The 23676-nt window shown below is 41.3% G+C and overlaps 1 protein-coding gene across 2 annotated transcripts in view; it reads left to right on the forward strand.

The window, feature by feature from the left end:
- The window catches only part of CRMP1 (collapsin response mediator protein 1), a 49314-nt gene that overhangs the window by 13555 nt on the left and 12083 nt on the right, over positions 1-23676 (forward strand). For both annotated transcript variants that reach the window (XM_002196345.7, XM_030270726.4), the window contains exons 2-9: positions 3122-3210; positions 8317-8501; positions 9985-10149; positions 14884-14945; positions 16550-16630; positions 19772-19840; positions 21715-21835; positions 22878-23034. In XM_002196345.7, coding sequence (XP_002196381.2) covers positions 3122-3210; positions 8317-8501; positions 9985-10149; positions 14884-14945; positions 16550-16630; positions 19772-19840; positions 21715-21835; positions 22878-23034 — 929 coding nt within the window. The remainder of the gene's footprint in view (positions 1-3121; positions 3211-8316; positions 8502-9984; positions 10150-14883; positions 14946-16549; positions 16631-19771; positions 19841-21714; positions 21836-22877; positions 23035-23676) is intronic.

Below are 23676 nucleotides of genomic sequence, written 5' to 3' on the forward strand. Positions count from 1 at the left end.
TCTGACGTGTAAAGAATTAAAATTTTCAAAGTCTCCATGAAGTGCAGGTTATTTATTCTCTACCAGAATTTCTTGCATCCTCCAAAATTCTGAACAAGGAGAGACTTTGTAGCTGAATGTTCAGTAATCCTTTATAGGATATGAGGCCTAATTTAATGGCTAGCTCCATAATTGAGTTTTTTCTTAAGACTGCATTTGTATCTTTTTTAAATTAGCTTATTCTAATACCTAATTTTTTTACTTATGTATTTATATCTATATGTAAAACATTTAAAATCCTTATGTCTGCAGTCATTTTTCTGGAGCTGCACTTCAGCTTTCAGTCTGTTTTATTTTCCTTGCCTGTTACATTTGTTTCTACTTATTATGCATCTTCTTCTGTTTTAAAAGAAATGAAATGTAGAACTCTTGATGAGGGTGCAGATTTTTGCACTCCTTAGCAGTGACAGATGCAGTGCTCTGGGAACACTGCCTGCCTCCATTAGTAAGCTTGTGCTTCTTGTAATTGAACAGTATTAATGTTTAGGAAGGCAACTGAATGAGCTTAAAAAGAGCTCACAGATGGTGGTCCCTGCAGGTCAGCAGGCAGTGTAGTAAATCATCATAGTGAGGAGGTGCAACTGCCAGCACGTGGCAAAATAACTTATTACTATTCTGACTGCCAGGTCACAAGTCCTGCTGCAACTACAAGTGATAGTGGAGAGGCTGGGGAGAAAACAGGGAGCCTGCTCTGGCAAATTCCAGATGGAGGACTTGCATTCATCTCTATTCTCCAATGAAGAGGGTAACAGTGTCTGAGGCAGGTCCTGGGGACATATGTCAGCATAGTTCTGTGCCTTGGTTCCCTGCCAAGGTCATGTTGCTCTGTACGTGGAGAAGAGCTTCAGACCTGCTGTGTACATACTCTTTTGCTGTGCACTGTATTTAAAATGTCTTTTCCCCCTCTTCTTCCTCCCTTAAAAGTGTCTGTTTCTCCCTCTGTCCTCTTTCTAGAATGATACAGGGGGCTAGAAAAAACTTTGAACGTGCAAAATTGTTCAAGTACAAGCTAAAAAGTAAATGTGCATTGTATAACAGAGGTTACATTGTAAGATCTTTAGCTCTGCCTTAGCATTTTTTAATGAACAGTTTTTTTAGAAATTTATTGGTTTTGTTGTCCTGGTTTTATAGACTAAGAATATATCAACTTGTTTACTTTCTAAAGTGGGAACTCAGGACATTCATAGTTTATATACCTATTCATGCTGTAATTAAAGCAGGAATTGAATCTGGACTGAGTAGTATAAAACATGGACAAACTGGAGATTCTGAGTTATTGTCTGGTGAGCCAAGGAAATAATTTATAATAAATGGCTATTTTTATATATGAATGGGAAAAAATGGTTCTGACTGCTTTAAGAGTTTTCCAGCATTCACAGTCACTTGGCAAAATTCTTTCCAAAAGTGTTATGTACTTGTCATGGTTTAACTCCAGCTGGCAACTCAGCCTCACACAACCACTTGCTCAGTTCTCCCCCACCCCACCCCAGCCCACTGTGGGATGGGGAGAGAACTGGAAGGGTAAAAGTGAAAAAACTTGTGGGTTGAGATGAAAACACTTTGATAATGGAAATAGAATAATCATAATAATAGTAATGATAATAATGCATTTGGTAGAAAAAAAAAAAAAGAGAGATTAATAAAACGAAAGAAGGACAAATGATGCACAATACAATTGGTTACCACCCCCCTCTTGATGCCCAGCTACTCCTGAGGCATTTCTCCCCCCATCAACCTCCCCCTGACTTTTCATTGCTGAGCATGATGCCTTATGGTATGGAATATCCCTTGGGTCAGCTGGGGTCTGTCCCAGCTACCCCCTCCCAATTCCTTGTGCTCACCCAGCCTCTTTCCTGGTGATGAGCAGAAGAGATATTCACTCTCTGAGCTCTGCATAGCACTAGCTATTGGCACTGTTTCCAGCACAAATCTAAAAGAGGCCCATACAAGTTGCTGTGAGGAGGATTAACTACCCCTGCTAAAGTCAGATGAGCACTGAAGTTATGGACTTGCCCTGTCTTTGGGTAGGTGGTAGGGGGCTGGCATTTCCAGTATGCCTTCTTCAGTGAGAGAGTTTAAGTACTGGTTCTCCAGAATATGCACTGGTAAAATCTGTTTTCTATAAAATGTAGTTTTTGAGAAGATAACCATTTGAATAGAGAAGAATATAAGCAGACAGTTGTTGTGAACAGTAACTCCTGCAGACTTGATATTTTGAACAGTCTTTCTTGGAAAAAAAAAAGTTTTCTTCCTGGCACTTTATAAAATACCAGGAGGTGGTGGGTCTTTGAGCTGTTTGTATGATATTTCAGGTGAGCCAGACTTTGGAGGCTGCGTTCTGTTCTCATGCATGGAGTGAGTGAGACAGGACATGGGCAGTGTCAGCAAAGAGTGCCCCCAGTTCATCAACAGCCTTTGCCCTGCAGAAATCACCAGTTGATTAAATTAATTCTTCATGCCCACTAGAAACCCTGTTCAGCTGTGGGTCTGTGCCACAGTACAGGAGACACGAGCTGTGGGCCGTGTCCCTTGGCTGCTGCTGAGCTGGTGTTGAAGGAGCTTCCCTGGTGAGGAATTTCTACGTGGCAGGGCTAAGCAGCCTCTTATGACCTTGTCCCTCCCCACTCAAAAAGCTTTTTTACTTTTCCAGAGATGCCAAGGGCACCAAGTGAGCTCAGCTTGGCCATTGCAGTGTTGGGCAGATTCTTCTGGGGGCTTCTCTTTCCCTTTTGGCCCTTGTGCAATGAGGTGGTAAAAAGGGCATGTAGTGGAATTTCAGGTGTTTCTATGTGCAGTGGTTGCTGCTTTGAGCAAAATGAACTGTGGTGACGACGAGGTCTCGTGTTCCAAAAGTCAGGAATAAACTGAAACTCCTGAAATAGGATGAAACTATAATATTCACTGAAACTATCAATTAAACTATCCTGTCCACTGTCTGTGTACCCACATGAACTCACCTTTATATAGAGTAGTGTTTGATATTAATAGATTTCTTTATAATATGAGCATATTTGTTATCATAAATACATTATTATATTTATTTATTTTGACAAACCCACATTTTCCCTTTTTTTTCCTCCAGAGTGACCGACTGCTCATTAAGGGTGGAAGAATTATCAATGATGACCACTCCTTCTATGCAGACCTGTACCTTGAAGATGGACTTATAAAGTTGGTTTTATAAAATATTGCTTTTTTGCATGCATATTAACATAGACTACTGTGATTTCTTGATTGTGCTGACTTAAAATTTTTGTGGGCAGAATCTCCGTTACCTCTAAATGTGAGAGTGTAGTTGAGGAGTGTTTAATTATTAAATTCTGCCATTTTATCTTCACTAAGATTAGATAAGTAGAAAATTTCTTTGCTGTAAATTGGAGATATTTGCTTTTCGAACAGTTCAATCACAGCTTCTTCTGAAATAGTTAAGGCAAGTAGGCACTCTCAAGAAAAGAAGTAATGCTAAGGACAGTGGAACTTTTGAGTCAATGAATGGCAGAAAGCTCTCTACAGCTTTTCTCCCTGTACCTAGTCAATACAATTGCAGCCATGCTGTTAAGGATTGTAGGGCACAGAAATCTGAAATATGCCCCATGTTGCATGGTGCAAATGAGGTCCTGCTGTGTCTCAGTTGCCTGTTGGTTAATGCTGAACCACAGCACGTTCTGTTCCTATAATGTTGTTGGGCATTGTTACACAATTAGAAAGAAAGGTCTGATGTATCAGGCTATAAAATACAGGAACTGGGAAAGTATTTGTTGGGTGAAAAACTTGAAATGCATGTTACTGGTGGCCTGGGAAACTGCAACAGAGATGTCTGTGTGCTCTGCTGGTCCTGCCTTGGCTTAGTGGAGATGAGGGTCTCTAAGGTTTGCAAAGTTATGTAGTGTGTATGAGCACTCTGATGTACATAAGGATCAAAGCCTTTTTCATGATTGCTAAACATTTTCACTAGTGACCTAAGAAGCTTGGTCTCCAGAGGCTACAATCTGATGCACAGAAACATAATTATGGTTATCTAGTAAATAATTAATTGCCTACTTGTTTTCAGAGCCCCTTAAGAAAATAACATCAGATTAAAAATCCAATTCTTTACATATCTGTGACTGCTTATGTTACTATGATTCAGGTTATTATAAAAGAAAAAAATCTGAACAGTTTCATCCATGGACTATGCAGTTTTCTTTTTAATACTTCAGTCTGCCTTTCCATTTCTAGTGTTAATTGTATTGCAGAAGTGGCAAAAGTGGAGAGGACACAACATTTTGAACACATACCTATTTTTAAAGCAATAGTTAACCAAGTTGTACTCTCTTTGATGGGTGTTTTTGTTGAGTTTTTCTGGGGTTTTGTTAGTTCAGGGGCAAAGCTTCTGTTAACACTTGTAGGCATTAAAACTATTTAAACAACTAAATGCATGAGATGCTGAGAGCCTCAAACTGCTGTGAATTTTTGGCTTAAATTCCAGAAATGCAATGGCAGTTAGTAGGCAGGTTAGCAATGCCAATCTTTCACCTGCCCTTATTAAGTACATAGACTCCCTCTGAAATCCGTGTGTGGATCCATACATCCAGGAAGTACCTCAGCTACCCAAGCTAATTAGGGTTAATAATGAACAGTCAGGCAAGATATTAATTTTTAAGAAGCATTTATCTTTGCTCAAGGATGCAAGTTCTCTATTTAGCACCCTGAATTATGCCTGGCTTCCTAGATTTAGATGACCCAAGATTTTTCTTTGTAAACAGTGCAAGAAGTCCTGCTCTGAAATAATTTGTGAGGGCAGCCTGCTGTGGGATGGGGTTGGGTCCTTACTGTGTTCAGATTATAAATTCTGCAACCAAAGAAAGCTCTGGGTTTGTTTGATTTTTCAGTTTCTTCAGGTGGAACTGCCCATTGTGTCTGAATAATTAAAATAATTGTTAAATGTAGCTTGAGCTTGTTTGGAGCTGGACCTTGAAACTCAGTCATCCGCAATTCCATTGATGCTAAAACTTTCCAGCTGCAGATCCTGCTGATAATACAGAATTCTAATACAGAATGGAGCAGACACCAAATCACTCAGCCCAGAATAGGAAATAGTGTCCTGGTTTTACCAGGCTATAAAAGATCTGGGTTATTTTTCTCACTCTGAAATGAAAACTGATTGGAAAAGAGAGGGTTGAGTTTTTCTTGCAGCCTAATGAAAAGATTTGGGTCTTTTAATGCTTTTAATGCAGATTATTCTGCAGAGAGGAAAGCAGATGTAACCTTGAGTGTGTTTGAAGATCAGCTATAATTTGGAGGATGGTCGATGTTTCTTCCTGCCAGTCAATGCTCAAATGGGCTCCCTAGGTACCAGGAGCAGTGGTGCATGTGGATTTTTCCTACTTGAAACTTAAGCCCTGCACACTCAGATGGCAGCTGAGAGGCAGTTCTCCAGTATCTAAAGAGTATTTTAAATATTTGGTAATTTAAATTGGCATATAAATAATTTATTTTGCCTACATCTCTCCTGCCTCTTATCCCATGAGGAAGTGAGCCCTGTGCCAAGTGACAGGCATGATGTGGTGCTTGCTCCATCCCTGCCAAGGGGAAGGGTTGGAGGACAAACAGTGGCAGGGTAGGGGACTGCAGGTATGGTCTCCAGAGCTGGGCAAGTGATGAGTCAGGTTAGGGGGAACCTCAGATGTCTAAAAAAGGTCTGGGCTTGATAACTGCAGAAAGCACCACCATGGAGTTCTGTGGGAGGTTTTTAGTTTCTTTGGATGAAGCTTAGGAAGGGCTGAAGCCTGCTGTTTCTGTTGTGCTTTAATCAGCTCATGTACAACAGAATTTACCAACTTGTTCATCTGAAAATGGCAGACAGCATCAGCTTTCTCTGGGTCTGAGTTTTGTGGTTGCTGACATATGAGAAAACCAGCTCAATCATTTGTACAATGTCTAGAATGCAGTTATCTGCACTGTTGTATCTTTTCACCCACAAGTAATAGAACTCCATTCTTACTCACATACACTTTGCATTAATGAATGAGCAATTCAGGAATCCTGTCACATTATCTCCTACTCTGTGTTCTACTTGGACAGAATAAAAATAACCTTGAGCACCAGTGAAGACCAGACTTCTCCCTGCCTTAATCTTGATGCCAGGGCAAGAGATGAGACAGGTTTCTGACAGATAGTACTGCAGCATCATCCACCAAGGCCATTTGGTCCCATGTCACTTCAAGATGGATGACTTCAGCTGAGTAAGATGTTACTCAATCATACACTGGAAATGACAAGCATTGAGTCATCAAAAAACTTCAATATATAGTTAGCACACTTTCACTTTGTTAGGAGTGTCTTCTTGAAGCGGAAACTAGTAGATACTGGTTGTGGAAGAAAATAAAAATTAATTGCTTTTTTGTGAAGGTTTTCATTAATATTATTCTTAGAAGGTGTGTTAGTTCTTGAAGGGCAGTTACTCCTTGGACATACTCAAAGGGGAGATGGGTCATAGTTAATTTTTTTTCCTGGTTCAATTTCTTAGCCACATAAATGCTGTACAAAGGAGGAGGGCTGGTCTGATTAAAATCTTTGGGATAGATTTGACTAAGGAAAATTAGTCAATACCATTACTACACATGGGCTGCCTAATTTAATGCAGGCATTGAATCTGCTCATGGGTGCAGTGCTGTATGATATACCTTTGTGAGGCACACTTTAAAACAGAGGAGCTGCTTGCAGCTTTTGTTTGTGCAATTGGATGTGCTGGGCAACTGCTGGTTTTGCATCCAGGCTGGTTCCCTGTTTGTCAGGGTGTTGTTCACACTGCACAGCTGCACACAGGTTATGACAGTGCTGCCCATGCTGATGGCCATTAGGTGCCAGATGTGGAGGTGCCAGCTCTCATGAGGAAGCCCTCCTGGGTTTGTTCAGTGCTGTGACCCCATCTTGGGATGCCCACGAGGAGTTTGCCCAGGGCTTCCCTCCAGCCAGAGCCCGGGGCACCAAGGAAGACGAGTTGCTGGAGGTGATATTTTTTACATAGCATAGGAAACAGATTCTTGACCTCTTGGGGCTATTTATTAACTCTGCTAGTTTGGCCAGATTCCAATGTGAATAATTATCCCTGTTTTTCTTATTTTTCCCACTGGTTTTAATGAATAGCTATATTCACTTCTGGATCTACCTTATCACAGTTGGCTGTTAATCAGTTGCTGTGTTGTGAACTGTAGGTGGAAGTTGCATATTAATATGGGAAACAGATTCAGCAGCTCAGATGTCTGTGGTATTTATTTAGCTGTGGATAAATGTTATTTTATCCAGACAAAAAAAAAATTAGGACAAGGGCTCTGTGTCTGCAATATGAGATAAACTAAGTGAACTTTAACTACATTCCAGTTACCTCTAAGCCCAAATATATTGTGGTGCAGCAGTGCAGAGACATGGCTTCCACACAGACCCATACCTCTCCCTGTTTGGCGCCATGCAAAGTAGACGATAAATTGTAGTATGTCTTTAAAAGTTAAAGTTTAATTTATTTGTAGCTGAGTCCATGAATAATAAAAGTATTTTGATCATAAGTATCTGGAGTTTGATATTGTATGGGAGACAGATTAATATTTTTAATAGTGAAAAAAATCCTGCTTTGAAGACCTGAAGGGAAAAAGATGGCAACAGCTAATTGTAATTTTTCTACACAGTTATGCAGAATGTTTCACTGACTTTTAACTTCAAAAGGAGGATGAAGAATATGGGACATGGTAGATTAAACATGTTTAAGTCTCTTAGATATGTATTTCTGTATCTTAGGTTATTTAGATTTCTTTTTAAGGATAAATTTGCATTGCATGATGACAAAGTAATTATAACATTTTCTGATATGCCTTTTGCTTCTGCCATATATTTTTACAATTCCAACTTGCTCCCATATTTGATCTATGTTTTCATATTTTCATTTAAGAACTTAATATACGAAACTGGAGCCCCCAAGAGAGCATTAAGTGTACATGATTTGAATTGTTTAAAGATAGAAATCATATAAAAATAATCAATTTTTAATGCTGGTGCATTACAGCTCCTTTATTGGCCACTAGAGCCATGCAAAGCAAACAGAGTTCATGGCTCAGCGAGGCAGCTCTCCTCTGCTTTGTTCTGCTGTGCTGGGCAGGACAGAGGGGAGCGTGTGCTTGAGCTTCACATTGCCTTTGGGGACCCACCTCCTGCTGGTTGGGCACAGGCTCCATGCATGCCTCAAATAGCTTTGTCCTCTGTGCTTGTTCCAATAAAGTAATACTGGCTTTCCTTGCTGTGCAGGCAAATAGGAGAGAATCTGATTGTTCCTGGAGGAGTCAAGACCATAGAGGCTAATGGGCGCATGGTTATTCCTGGGGGCATAGATGTCAACACTTATCTACAAAAGCCCTACCAAGGGATGACTGCTGTTGATGACTTCTATCAAGGCACAAAGGCAGCACTAGCAGGGGGCACCACCATGATCAGTGAGTACCAGCAGAGCTATATCTGTGTGGGGATAGCTACCAGAGGCTTCATTCTGACTTTCTGAGACCTTCTGCAATGAATCTTCAAATTTCTGGGCACTGTGTTTGAGATCCATTCATCCATCCATTCAGGGTTGGCCTGAAAATGAACCTACCCTCAGAAAGAAATGTCAGCGTGCAGAATTGTCTTTTGGATTTTCCTCTGAAATACAGAATAAGCACTGAGGGATAATGTACATAAACTTGGGATTTTTGGAAAGCTGTGTAGGTAGCACTGTAAGTATGTGGCACAGAAAATCTGACAAAGATATGCTGTTCCCTCCTACTGCCATTTCAAGAGCTTTGGAAATAACAAGATGTGCTTATTTATGAACCTGGATTTGGCAGCAGGAATTGAGGAAGACCTTAACAGAGATGTCCCAGAGGAACATCTTTGTTGGTGAAAAGAAGAGGTATTTCAACTTGTTAAAGACTCTTCTTCTGTCTAGAGATGGTGGGACAAGATTTATCTCTTTCTTTCTGGCTGTGACTTGACTTTGGTTAGATGTTGTGAGGCAATTGTTCGAGTGCCATAAATTGTCTTAGCTTCCTTGTGGAGAGGATCTTCCCAGTGGAGTTTTAGTCACACTGAATTGGGATGTGTTGTTTTTTTGGGGTTTTTTTGGGTTACCTGTCATCCATATTCAGCAGCAGGCATAATCTGAAAGACTCTTTGCCATAGGCAGAAAATACACTGCTGTTCATTCCTTTTGTTAATAGTTTTTTTCCAGTGTGTGTTCTTCAGCTGAGTATTCCTGTGCAGAGTTAGGCTTGCAAAGGGCACTGGTAAGCCCATCTTGATTTGTTTTCAAACGAAGTAGCCCTGAAGAGAGAAGTACCTATGCATAAGTAGTCATGTGTTTATGTCAGTGGGTGGTGTGGCATCATCAGAAGCAGAAAGCCTTGAGGCAGGGCATTCAGTGGACTGTATAGTGTGACAGTGTTTGTGCTCAGTGTCACCCCAGTTCAAACCTTTGGCTGTATTCCCAGTTTTGGCTGCTGAGAAAACGTTGAACATCTTGCACTGATGTGTTGGTAGGGCAGAGTGGCCACTTCTGTGACTGTGAGGCACTGGTTAGTTGTTGTGCTTACTGTGAAATACATAGAAATGGACACATCAGACAAGAACTACAGTGAAGGCCAGAACCTATGGTCTTTTACAATACAGTAAGGGGAAATACAAATGTTTCCTAAACTGTGAGGTGTTGGCTCCCCTTTTGTGTGTCTATTGATGCTGCACCAAGCAGGTTGCCAGACTCGTCTTCACAAAGTCTGCTGCACCTGGGGCAGCAGGACCTGGCTGACACCCCAGAGTTACAGTCAGCACACACACAGACTGCCTCCAAGGCTGCTATTCTGGCTGAGGTGCTGCAGGGCTGCTCAGTCTGTGGAAATCTGAAAGTTGCATACTGTCCTGCTAACAGACACTCAATCTCTTTTTCAGTTGATCATGTGCTTCCAGAACCTGGATCTAGTTTACTGACCTCCTTTGAGAAGTGGCATGAGGCAGCTGATACCAAATCCTGTTGTGATTATGCTCTCCATGTGGACATCACCAGCTGGTATGATGGGATTCGAGAAGAGCTGGAAGTACTCGTGCAAGACAAAGGTTAGTGAGTGAAATGTAGTAATATTTTTTGGTTTTATTTAAATATCATATGGAGGTGAAATTTTGAAGTATTTTAATGAATGCATAGGCTACTGGCTATGCTGGCTAAGGTTCTTCACTACCTTGAACTTGTATTTTCACTTGCTGCTGTGTAAAATGGACCTAAAACTTTATGCATATATATGACTTTGTCCAGTATAGACATGGAAAATTCAGATGCTTACATTATCGTAAAGAAATTTATCACTTTATCCTTGCTTGTGGAAATAGGCTCAGACATTGCATAAGTAGGGTTTTTTTTTGAAGGTAAAACTCAAAGATCATTATTTAGGATAATCAGCCCAGTAATCTTAGATCCTCTATTTAATGAATGAAGAAAGTGAAACATTTCAAAGTAGTAGTTCAGGTTTTAATGCGACTGAAAGATTTGATTCAGCTGCCTCAAATTAAATCCAAATATGAAGAGCACATGGGGCTGTGAAAATGTCACTACAGGTTAGATCTCATTTCAAAACAGTGACTTGGAATAATTTACTTGCTGAGACTTGATTTTGTAAATAAAACATGCCTGTATTATTAAAACAGATTCAAGTTTAGAAAAAGATATGCTAATGTTAGGTTTCTAAAATTGAAGAAACTCCATGATTTTCTCAAGTGCTTCTCCCTGCTGGCTTTCCCTGAAGTTACTAGAAGATGCCAAGTTTCAACACTTGCAAAAAAAAAAAAGGTCACTTATTTAGGAATCTAAGACACTTCTATGGGTTTGACTGTGTTCAGTTAACAGGTCTAGTATCATGTGAGATGCTATAGATTACCTTACCTGGACTCCAGCTACCAGTTCAGAACAGCACAGATGAAACCTCTCCTAAAGGCATTTTACACATGCAGGCTCAATGTGGCAGTCTCATGTAAGGAGGGCATCTTTGTGGCACCAAATTCCTCTGTGTGGGCAATGGGATCTAGCCTTCAGAAGAGCCTAACTTTGATCTTGTTCCTTGAAATTGTGCCTGACAGCTTGTATTTTCTTTTCAGAGTCATATATTTTCACATATTTTTAATTTTATACTTTATTTTAAAACGTATGGATATTAATTAGGGAGTATTTTCTGACATGGCATGCAGTTGCTATGGGCAAATCAGAATGACTCTTCTGTTGGGAAACTAAGTGATAGGTATATGCAGCATCCTTTGCAATGTGTAGAGCTAGTGTTGACTTAGATGTGAAAGTTTCTCTTTATAGAGAAAGAGAACTATCAAAGTAGGAAAAAAAAAAGCAAAATGCTATTTTTGAGTGAGCAGTTGTTTGCTGAAATGCCATGGAAGTGCAGTCACCTGGGGGAGTTTATTCCATGTCACAGGATGCTAGCAGTACACGTGCTGTATAACCAGATTTTAGGCAATGAAACACTTCCATCAGCAAGACTGTACATAATTAGAGAAACTGGAGCTGGTCTTACATAGGTCTCTATTATAGGTGATTTTTACAAGGTGATGACATCTGTCAACACAGTCTGTGCTAAAAATGTGCTGTTTCCCTGATATCAGCATTAACATGAATCTGCTGCTGTGCATTAGCTGACTGTACTCCCAAGACAAGTATATTGTGCCTTGTTTCAAAGGTTGTATATTACTTTCCAGAGCTCCCTGACTACAGATGGCTCAGCACTCCCAAATTTGCCCAAGGGTTTACATTAAAAGCCTGGTGCAGTTAGGTTAATAGTTTTCTCCAACTATTGAAATCTGAGTTTTCTGTGTAAATCTGACCTGCCTTTGAGTCATCAGGGGAAGCAGAAATCTGTTAGTTGGTTCCTGAACTGGGATTTATGATGGAGCCTTGGTGGCCTCTTCAATGGTGAGAGCATTAGGAGGTCACCTTTGTTCTCATGTATGTCTCAGGCAGGCAGTGTGAGTTACTCTCACGTGTTGGAGATACAAGGTAAGGGTGAGTATGAACTCACAAGCACAATAGGAAATAATTCAGCATGGCAAGGGCTTTCAAATTAATGGGTAATATTTCCTGATAATTGGAAACATTTAAGCCAGCTGGTGCAAATAAACTTAATGTCAGTGGAGTGACCCTGGTTTTCATCAGCTGGGAGTCTGGATTGAATTGGTTCTTGGCTGATTGTGGGTGAGTGAGCTGAGTGACAGGGCTCAGCTCATTGTGTTTCAGAGCTACATGTGCCTAATGCAATCAGCATGAGTGACAGGGGAGCTTACAGAGTGGCTGTTGAGGTGCCTTGTTGTGAGGTATAATTGAACAATTAATCAGTTTTAAATCAATACAAGGCTAATTTAAAGAGACACAGGCTTTGGAAGTGCCTGAAGATTTTGTAGAGCCAAATATTGATTATAAACACTCAGACTTGCATAATTTCAGCAGCTATTTTAAGATTGAGCTTCTTCAGTATATGCAAAGGAGCAAGAGCCTAAAATTGCTTACAGAGGCCTCACTGGTTACTTTGACTTTGTCACTGTTCAGAAAGTTCAGGAGTATACTGTAGTCCTGCCTAAAATTTGGAGAGGATTCTGTTGAGTACCCCTGGTGTTAGAGCAAGTAGGACATTAACAAGAACTAGTGTGTAACAGATGTTAAGCATTCAGGTCAATAGGCCACGGACCAGGGCTTTTGAAAAGCTGCATAATTCCAATGAGTAGTAGGTCAGGGAACCAGGCCAGGGCAAGGAATCTAATCTTGGATACCTGTATATGTAAATTTGTGTTATTTATCTTGGTATCTGGTACAGGTGCTCTCTTTGCAAGGCAGGATTGTTCACACCCTCTCTCCTGTTAGCTGTAAAGGCAGTCCCTGAAATGCTCTGTGTGTGTATCTGGTGGCAGCTGAGGGTGTGAATGTGAGTATACATTGGAGAAATCTGCTTCTGCGCTGTGGTAAGGAGCAGGCTCAAGATTCTATGGAAGGTTCCCTACTGGGGAACCTTCTGCTCCCATTAATTTCAGGGAGAACATTAAACAGAGTGAAAGCAAAACTCGGTCATTTTATCAAGGTCAGAAGAGGGCCTAAGAGGACAGCAAGGCAATAAAAGAGAAAGTATGAGAATATGTATTACTTGGGTCAGGGTGTGTGTTCCCCCATGGCAGCCAGGGAAAGCTGCCTTACCTCCTGCAGGACTGTGATGGATGAATTGCCTTTGGCTGGAGCCTGGTGGAGCAGGGAGAGCATGGTAGCCCAGCCCTTGGCTCACAGAGAAGTGTGTGCCAGGCGTCAGGGAAGGCCCTGGAAGTACTCAGTACTTTGAAGTGTAATTGTAATGAGGAGTAGATGGAGGGATTACAGTTAGTAAAGGCTGTGTCTGTTTTCTGAGAACATGATAAATGGGAAAATGGGAAGAAAGGATGGGCTCACAGACTGACAGGGTTCCGCCTTTCAGGCTGGATTTATTCAGCGTGGAAGTCAGCAAGGAGGGGCCAGCTCCTGCTTTGTGTTCCCTCTGAGCTGCCTGGACTTAGCAGGGAGATATAATACCAGGGATCATTTCAATGTTTTATCTTGCATATATCCTGAGGTACTTTAGTCCTGTAATTGTAAATAAATGAATTCTCTGTGTGTGTGAGCAGTCATACCCTCTGCTTGAGGATGTATTTGCTCATTCTAGACTCATGAAGGGGTTATATTTCATCAGAGAGATTTATTCATTTTATTCATTCATGTAGACAAAAATGAATAACAGGAACATTTTCTTCTTGCACTAGGAAGCACAGTTTTCATCACAGCCATTTTGAAATGCAGCATACACCACTTAGGTAGCTTAGAATTTACTTTTTTTTTAAAGCTAGAAAACTATGTTTCTGGTCCTTGGACCAAACTGAGGATCTTGCCAGTAGACTAGAAAGTAAGACAAATATATACACTAATATGAATTCATAAGTACAGAGATTATGAACAGAAGACATTTGTAAGTCTCATTCTGTAAGAATACAAAGCTATGTAAAAAAACAAATATTTGAAATACAAAGCAACACCTTTGGGGATTTGAATACAGGGGGTTATTGACAACTGACATTCAACACTAGCATTTCTTACAGATTTCTGAAATTTGAAACTTGTCTTTCATGGTTTTTTACGGCTGCCAGCATAAATCCTTCAATCTTTGGAAGGCAGGAGGAGAAGTGTGGTGAGCTGCCTATAAAACTGGTTTCAGGCTTTGTCTCCATTCCTTCCCAGTGTCTACCATCAGCTAAGCTAAGCACCTTGGAGTGTAAGGTCAAGAAAAAGCAAGTCTGTGAGCACATTCAGATACACATTTTCTACACCTTCTCAGCACTTTGGGGGAACTAACTAGAAGTTTTATCTACCAAAAAATCACAGTTTAGATCAAGCTAAAATATTTTCCTGGTTAGTTAAGGAAACCTAAAAAGAAAAACCCTTGATTCACAGAACCTTACACAAGGTTTTTTTAAACTTCACAAACTTTAAATGCTTGTTTTAGCCACCACGGCTTTCTGTGATTTGGCTACAAGCAATCCTCTTTGCAGTGGTGGCTGAGTTACTCCAGGGATGAACACAGGCTACCCACAGCATCCAAAAAATTCCCCCAGAGTAGAGGGCATCCAGGCTTCTAGTCCAATGTAGCTGTGAAGCCATGCTTGATTTTTGGCAATCACTAGTGAAAAGCCTAATCCAGACATACTCTATTACTTACTTTTCCTGAAGTTTTTGTTCAAATACAATTTAAGAATATGCTTACATATTTGAATTTTGTCTTGGAACAGGTGTGAACTCTTTCCAAGTCTACATGGCGTACAAAGATCTCTACCAAATGTCCGACACCCAGGTATTGCTCTGAATGCTTTTCTTTGCTGTGATCTGTCCTCTCTTTTCTCATCTCCCAACACTTGAGGAGTTGCTGAATTTGAATCCCAGAGAAACTTTCTCACTGGCCTGATTGGCACTGGGAGAAATGTGCAGTGGTGGTTTACTCTCTGGAGGGTCAGTTCTGAGCTGTGCAGAACACCTGTGTGTGTTTCTTCAAGTGTCTGACATTCACCTTCTGTAGAGATCCTCTGGTGTCTCCCAACATTGCAGCCACTCAGCTCTGCTCAGGATTTCACTCATTTTATTTTGCAGTAACCTTTCGAGGACTCTAGGTCAGAGAAGGAGAAAAAAATGAAGCACTCGAGGCAGTGGCAGTTCTGAGGTTTCAAGAGTTTCTTGGTTGTGTAAGCAGCTAAATGGGGTTGCTCTTTGGGGGAGGTGGCCTTTTCTCATTAGGGCTGGAGATAACAATGAGCTTGTTTGTCCAGAGCTCATTACAGATTCCAGACTCTTCAGCTTTCCCATTCATACATATCAGGCCACTGTAAAGGGACAATGGCATCTGTTAGTAATAATAATGTTTGCTTATTCAGTTGATAAAATGTTTCTTTCTTGCTTATTCCCAGAGCTACAGCTCTTGGTCTCTTAAATAACTGTTGTTACCCCTCCAGTACATGTGATTTTAATTGGAATTTTAGACATAATAATTTATAAATATTTTCTGACAGGCAATGCCTGTTAAGTTCAACTCCCTGTTGGAATTGCCAAGAGGAATACATCAAATGTTTAATGTGTGGCTGGACTAATGGTTGTTATGTTCTTTAAATGTCCATTTGCAAGCTGTATATTGCAGCCCATTCAATGCTGCCTGAAGTGCCCTAGTGCAAAAGTAGACACTGAAGAACCTTTGTCTTCCATATTTAATCTGTGTTTGAAAACTGGGCTCCCAGTTACTGAAGTCTGATTTTAAAAAGGGACACATAAGCTGGATAGATTATGGAAAGGAAACTGTGTTTCAGTAGATGTGTGCTCAGAAATTATCAGTAAAAGCAAAAGGATCACCTACTGACCTTCTCTAGGGATGGGTGTTGAATCTTAGAAAGCAATTAGAAAACTAAGGATGCTCTAGGGGAAATATTGCAGCTTTTAATATCTGAATTAAAGATGTTGCTGAAAGCTTAAGAATGAGAGCTCTAAGAAGATGGTGCAAAATGTCTGCACTTCAGAAGAGATTTTCTAGCCATACCAAAATGCCTGTAGTACATGACAATAATTCTATTTTATATTTGCTAAAACTACAGAACTACAGGACTGCTAAACTTAGCCCTGCATGGGCATGGGGAGGTGGCCCTGCAGTGCAGGGCCTGGGGCAGACTCTGTGTCCCAGGGAAATCCAGCCCTGCCTGGGGCTGTTGACCCTATCTTGGTGCAGCTGGTGTTTACAGGGGTGGATAAGTCAACACATCAGTGAAGTCAGGTTCTGTGTAGAAAAGAGATCATTTGCTATTCACCAATATAATTACCAGCATAGAAGGTACAAAACTGAGGTAAAGAGAGAGGTCTGAGTGTTAAGTAATGTGTTTTCCTTATTCAGCAGTGTTTCCTTCTTTGTACTCCCTGCAGCTTTATGAAGCCTTTACATTTCTAAAGAGTCTTGGGGCTGTTATCCTGGTCCACGCTGAAAATGGAGACTTGATAGCTCAGGTGAGTGAACCATCATTCTTGCTTTGCTTTGTGAGATGACAGCTATAAGAGAGAAGAAGTTAAATAGGCCAGTCAGAGGATGGGTAGGAAGAAGGGAACTCCCTGGAAAGGGCCTTAATTGAACCTGATGCCCTGCACATCATTGGTATAAAGCCTGGGATGAGAGAATGGGGGTCCTTTTGCATTAATTGGCAGAGCATCCTTGAGATAGGGCAGTGATCTAGGCAGCTCCTTGCCTTGGCAGCAAATGAAGACTAGATATGAAGGGCAGAAGGAAGCAAGAAGATTTCTTCTGAATCCAGAAGATACAAGTGAAGCAGAATAAAGTAAAGCCTTGTTCATAGATTTTGGGTACAAAAAGAGGATCTGAAAGCTTTATACTCAAGCCTTTTGCTGCAGCTATCAGCATAAGCAACACAGTGAATTTGGAGCAGGTATTTAAGCTCACAGACCTATTTATTTTTGAGAATATTCTTATAAATATCTGAAGTTTGAGAATAAGAACTACTGTGATCTTGTAGACATTTCAAAAATGTGTGTTTAAGTATAATCCATGCTCTTAGATGATGCATCTCAGAACCAGGAAGCTGGGTTCAAGTTCAGAATGTTCCATTAAAGCACCCTGCATCTCCGGTGCAGTCCTTGCAGGTCAGGTGCCCTGGGAGCTGCTGTCCTCCCACTGGACTGTACCATGGCTCTGATCAGTGCCACAACACATGGAAAGAGGCAACCCAAGGGCAGCAGTTGATAGAACACCTCCCACTGGTCTTTCAGAGGCCAGGATCCCCCTCTGAAACAGAAGGGGCAGCTTTGGGTGGGTTTTGTTTTGATGCTACATTTGTGAGAGATGAATCTCTGAAGGCTGTTGCAGAGATCTCTCACTACCCTGATCTCTCCTATATACATCGAGCCCCTCTTAGGTCAGTGAGGCTCTGAGTGAGCCATCTGATTTATCTGCTGAGCTGCTTATCTGCTGGCTTATCTGCTAGGACTGGGCTGCAGAGCTGACAAGCAAATTACAGCAGCTAAAGCTGTCTTTGAGATCTGGACAAGGCAACCCACCTTGTCTCATGTCTAAGGGAAAACATTAAGGGAATGTTTGAGTTGTTGGGCAGTGTGAAAGAACTCTTGCCTTGGGTGTATTTTGTTTTTCCTCTTGGGGAAAAACACATCTCCATCTTCCTGATTAGAAATTACCCCCTTTGAGAACTGCCTTTCATTTTCACTTTGACCAAAATAACCACTGGGGTCAAAAGTTACTAGTGAGGCGTCAGCAGGCACATACAATGTGGTTGTGTCCTTCCCCCACTGAAATTAGGTGACAACCCTCATTTGAATTCAAGAGAGCAAAAAGCTGATTTCTCATGAAGTTTAGCATTAATAAAAACCACTAAATACATTATTTATAGTTTTAATACAACATAAAATATCTAGAAGAATTAAAATGACTATTAATAAGCATGATTAAGTCAATATTACTGTAGGAATGGCAAAGTAAAACAAATCAAATGGCATCTGTGGTGTTTTGATACATTGCCCATTAAAATCAAGGCACACTCATGAAATTGCCTATTTGATAGAAATCTATTTCAGTTACATTTTTCTCTGATCAGCCTTAATATACAGCCTCGAATATGAACAAACAGGACAGAAAAATTATTAGGTAAAGAGGAAGTAGTAAATAAATGTAAGTTATGTTATACATCAACTTATTTGTTCACCATTGCCATGTGCTTTTTGTAGAAGAATTATTTAGGTAATGAAAAGAAAGCTGCCTGCACATAGATTTTTTAGGACTGTCCTGTGTGAAAATACAAATTTTCACAGATCTTGTCAAACAAATATTCTAGTTAATTAGCACTATCAAGTCCTCTTACAGAGGGCAATTTATCATATGATCTGATTTTATTACTTCCTTCAAGATGCAAATCTGTCCTACTTTGTGTATCTGTTCTATGCTAACATGCTATTTTTTACATGACTGTAACTTGATTTTATTGCTGAATTTTAATTATCTGAAGTCTTTAACTGGCACTGTTCAGAGCCGGTGCATTAATGATCCAGAACAGCTGTTTTTAATAATACCTATGAAACCTTATGTTTTTCTAACCAAAATGTTCTTACACAGTCAGATTAATGCATTCCTGTTAATGCCTCTTCAGCCTTGATTGATTGCAGCAAAGGCTAAAGTATATATGAATGTTAACTTTTTCAGTTTTACTGGAATATGTTGGTAATGTGTGAGCTTTTCACCCTCAGGGACCTGGCATCAGATATTTATTAGCTTGCACATTCAAATATGTTCAGTAACTTCATCTTGGTCTCTAGGGGACATTTCTGTGTGTCACAGAGCCATTACATTGTTGAGCTGGGATCATTAGAGCCCTGTGGACAGGCCAAGGCAGGGCAGACCAGGGCCAGACCTCTGATGAAAAGGGGTTGACCACCAGTTTCTGGAAAGAGTTATTTCAATAACATTGCTTGGCCTTAAATTGAGTGAAGTCTTTCTGTTTTTAAAAAAATTATCTCACTGCTATGAAGCTGGATAGCACAGTTTTTCTTTCTGACAAACCCCCATTGGTCCCGAGATGGGGTCTTTGATGAGGACACACTACCCTTGCAACTGGATGACACTGTTCTATTTCATAAAAGCATAATTTTAGTGATTCCCTGTATAAGAAGAAAGCGTTACAGAAAACTGAAAAGTGTCAGCAATGCTGAAGGTTTAAGAAAGTGCTTTGTGGATTCAACCAGAGAGGAACTTGAGCTAGTAAATAGGGAATGGCAGGCTGGAAGTACCCATAATTACCATTTAGTGTATTGGTTGAAGCCCAGTCCCTGGGCTGGTGTGGTGGTGTCGAGTAGGACTTTCTGGAGGGCAGAGGAGGTTTCTGATGGTGCAGCCCAATGGCTTGGGGCACAAATATGCTCAATCACACAACAGAGAGCACTGCTGGCTGTGCTGGTGTGGCATGGGACCAGTTTAGAGCCAGTGTTTTCAGTGTCCAGTGAGCTTTGCAGCTGCATTTACACTGGTGCTGAAAGGCGCAGTCAGACCATGCGGTTTTTCATCTCCCCGAGGATGCTGGGTGCACTGGGCTCATCCTGGAGCTGGGTCAGCAGTTGTCTCTTACATTGCAGGAACAAAAGCGTATTCTGGAGATGGGAATCACTGGACCTGAGGGACATGCCCTGAGCAGGCCAGAAGAGGTAAGGCCAGACATCTGCTTCTCCCATTGCCCTTTCCAGTATTACTCAAAGTCTGAAAAGTCCTTCCAGTTTGTTTGTTTGCCTGAAAAGCCCTTTGGATGTTGCAGCAGATGCATTCCCTGAATCCAGGGATAAGCATGTACACCCCTTGCACACTCAGGAGTCTCAGTTCCTGCTGTCCCAGGCATGGATGTCCATGTATTTTTTTAAGCCTGTCCTTTGGGTTTTGATTTGTGATGACAAAAAAATCAGCAGTGCAGCTTGAGGTTTAGTCCTCAGAGTAAGAATTTATTAAAATGCTTTGGCTAAAAACCTATAACATCTATACTGTGCATAGGCATACACCCACATACAGATCTACTTTCACGCTGGCAGATATATTGTGTCAGAAATGCAAGCTGTGGAGATACAAATACATGAGAATGGAAAGATGCTGTGAGGCAGCTTGTTTTAAGCAACTCCCTTATAATAAAATCTGGTGTGGATCATCTCAGGCATCTGGAAAGGGTTTATTTAAATGCAAGCAAAATGTGGAAACATGAGAATACCCCCTAAAGCCCACATCTCAGACTGTTAATGGGATGTGGAGGGCAGTAGTGGGAAGTGACTGCTTTCCCAGAAGACTAAAGAGACAACGACATCCCGGGGGTTTGAGGCTGAACTTGAAGAGATTGTTGTGGTTTACACATCTTTATTTAACTTCTCCCCAAGGCAAAACAAATCAGCTTAATTGGTCACATTCTTCTATTGAACTGTTTATGTACTTTTTCATTTTTGCTGTTCAGCTTCTACTAAAATTATTCTAAAAGGATTGAGTTGTTTCCATTTAATGAGAACAAGGGCCTAAGGAAAATCTGCATTTTCAGTTTCCAGAAAAGAATTTTGCTCTGCTCTAGTGCTGCAGTGCAGAAGCCATGCTTCCTTCCGTGCTCTCTAAATGTGCATTTGGGGTTTCCAGAGCAAATACAAGTTTTGATATAAGTTCTAGGACAAACTGAAGCAGTCTGATTAAAGGAAGAGTATTTTACAAAACACTGAAGGATTAAGGCATGTGATTTTGGAAGGTCTAAGAAGCTCAACTTTTCTAGAAAAAATCTGGCACAGAAATTTCTCTACCACTGAGTCACTATTTTCAGTTACAACAGAGTTTTTCATATTAAAATGCCAATACTGTGAGTCCATCTGGGAAGGATCTGGTATAACACCGATGGCTGGGGGAAGGAGTCTCCAGAGCTGCTGGGAAACACTGCTCCTCCATCTGAAGATGCTTCTTTGTGTGCCTACGTCCCAGATGGCTCCCTGGGAGGAGATTGCCTTTACACTTGCTGACAGAGGGGACTTACTGGGCACTGCTTCAAAGGCTTCTGTGGATTATAGGCTAAATTCAGTCCATAGTGCTGAAGTTGCTGTTTGAGAATTCTTTACATTCACTGTCACCATTATGGAAAGATTAGGGAAAGCTGCTGGGGGAGCTCAGAGGTTGTCTCCAAGTAGTGGCAAAGTTTTCTTGCTTTGTTCTTCTCTCAGCTGCAGGGTAGGAGTCTTAAACAGGAAGGTGGGAGGAAGGTAAGGAGGAGCTGCATCAGCTGCTTGGACATGGCCTTTCCTGGGTGCAGGGAGCCAGGGGGCTGTGTTGGCGCTGGGGCAGCTGTACCCTGCTAGTGAGCACAGCCTGGCTGTGGTTACTGCTAGTGCCAAGTGTTTGGGGTTGGGTTAGCTCCCTGTTTCCCAGCACTGTGTTTCTCTCTATGGAAAAAGCAGAATCAACCCCTGAAGAGTTGTTGCTGAACAGTTAGAAGTATGGCACAGTCCTCCAGCCGATTTTTTCTTTAGACTGCATTTGCAGTTAACTCTTCCCTCCTTGTTTTACTCAGCTTGAAGCAGAAGCAGTTTTCCGTGCCATCACGATTGCCAGTCGAATAAACTGCCCAGTGTACATCACCAAGGTGATGAGTAAGAGTGCAGCTGATATCATTGCAATGGCCAGGAAGAGAGGTAAGTGACTTCCTTTGCTTCCCCAAACTTTTTTTTTTTGTTGAATAGAAGCTCAGTGAAAAAACCTGTATGTCTTGACCCAAATGGCAGGCTATAGGGAGAGGTTATCAAAGAATGGTAGCACCATTGCAGACTAAATATTTGTGGCTGGGAAGGTTGAGGTGAAATCCTTTTATATTTTTAAGTTGAGAAGCTCTCCCCACAAACTGTACTCTTAAATCTGAATTGTAACTCTTCTCTATCCTGTTTTTCCTTTTACTTTTCTCTTAGACTGCTATATCTCTGTTAATGGGAGTGAGATAATTTATTCCTAATGGCACATACTCCATGCCAGTATTTCAGCTTTTCTGAGGTGTGGCTTGGGCAGTGACCCTCCTGCTAGAGACGCTCAGAGCTCGCTCCTGGCCTTGCTGCTGGAAGCTGACCCCCCCTCTGATGTGTACTGCAGGTCAGCCCTGCTTGCTGTAACCAGGTTACAAAGCAAAAGGGCTGTGTGAGCCCGAAGGCAGCTGCTTCTGAAGCTGCGTTTGCAAATCAGAACTGTTCTGCTGGTTGGGACTACAAAGCTTCTGAGCAATATGGAAAAGCCAAAGAGCAAATTATTGTCTTGATGTTGTATTCTTGGAGACTTGGAGTGTGGTGCAGGGGACCATATGCTGCTGTCTGCTGGTGCTGTGCTCAACCTGGGAGTAGTAAAAAGGCATCTGCCTGCTGAAGTGATCCACCATCCAGTGCACTCCAAATTGGAGCAACGTGACTGTGATTAAAACAGTACAAATTAAAAGTGGGTCTGAACTGTCTCCTTCTGGATTGGAAAGAAAGATTTGTAAATAGGCTGATCAAAAGCATGTAGAGCTCAGACAGACTCTTCCTGATTAATTTTTTATCATACAGACAAAGCCAGGGCTGTTTAATTTCCTGGGAGCTGTGCTAGCCATGTAGAAATGTGTGAATTATACATGGCTGCATGCAGCAAGCAGTGTCATGTGCTGAAGAGAGGGTGGGTTGTACTTAGTTCCTGTATATCCTTGCTTTCTCCAAGGTCCCCTTGTTTTTGGAGAGCCGATCACTGCCAGCTTGGGGACAGATGGGACACATTACTGGAGCAAAAACTGGGCCAAGGCTGCAGCTTTTGTGACCTCACCACCTCTGAGCCCTGACCCTACTACTCCAGACCACTTAAATTCACTCTTAGCATGGTAAGACTTCCTTTTTTTTAACAGGATGATGGTGAGGCAAGTGCAAAAGCCATATGGCATGAAGCATCTAGGAATCAGCCTGGTTTCCTTTAGACCAGTCTCATACATGAAACAGCAGAGAAAGGACGCAGAAAACCAGGGATGGTTATATTCTTATGCTTAGGCTGTCAGTCAAGTGAGCAGTCATGGACACTCCAGTTACTGGTTGGCTTGATATAGAGACAATTGCTGGCTATTCAGGAATTAATTCTTTTTCTTTCTGCTTTCTAAGTGATTCCTAGTTGTACAACTAGATTGTCAGGACTTCAAACTGGCCTTCTCCCTAGTTTTCAGTTTTCTTTAGCTGAATTGTTGATATATGATGGGATGGCATCCTCACTGTCCAGCATAAGCAAAAGCCTGGTGGATACATTCCCATCTTTGAGGCTGGACTCAATTTTAAGCCCCAGTCATATTTGACAAACACAGCTCCAGAAATCAGGGCTGTTCCTGAATGCAGAGATACCTTGAAGCAAGAAAAATTTCTTGGGGCAATTTTTGTCAAAGCTGGTGCAGGGCTCTCAGCTGTGAGTTCTGAAAATTGGCTTGTCCTAAACTAACTTGTGTTAGTAGCAGAGTTCAGCGAGTTTATCTCCTGCATAT

The sequence above is a fragment of the Taeniopygia guttata genome, chromosome 4 (assembly GCF_048771995.1).
Source record: "Taeniopygia guttata chromosome 4, bTaeGut7.mat, whole genome shotgun sequence".
Lineage (NCBI taxonomy): Eukaryota > Metazoa > Chordata > Aves > Passeriformes > Estrildidae > Taeniopygia > Taeniopygia guttata.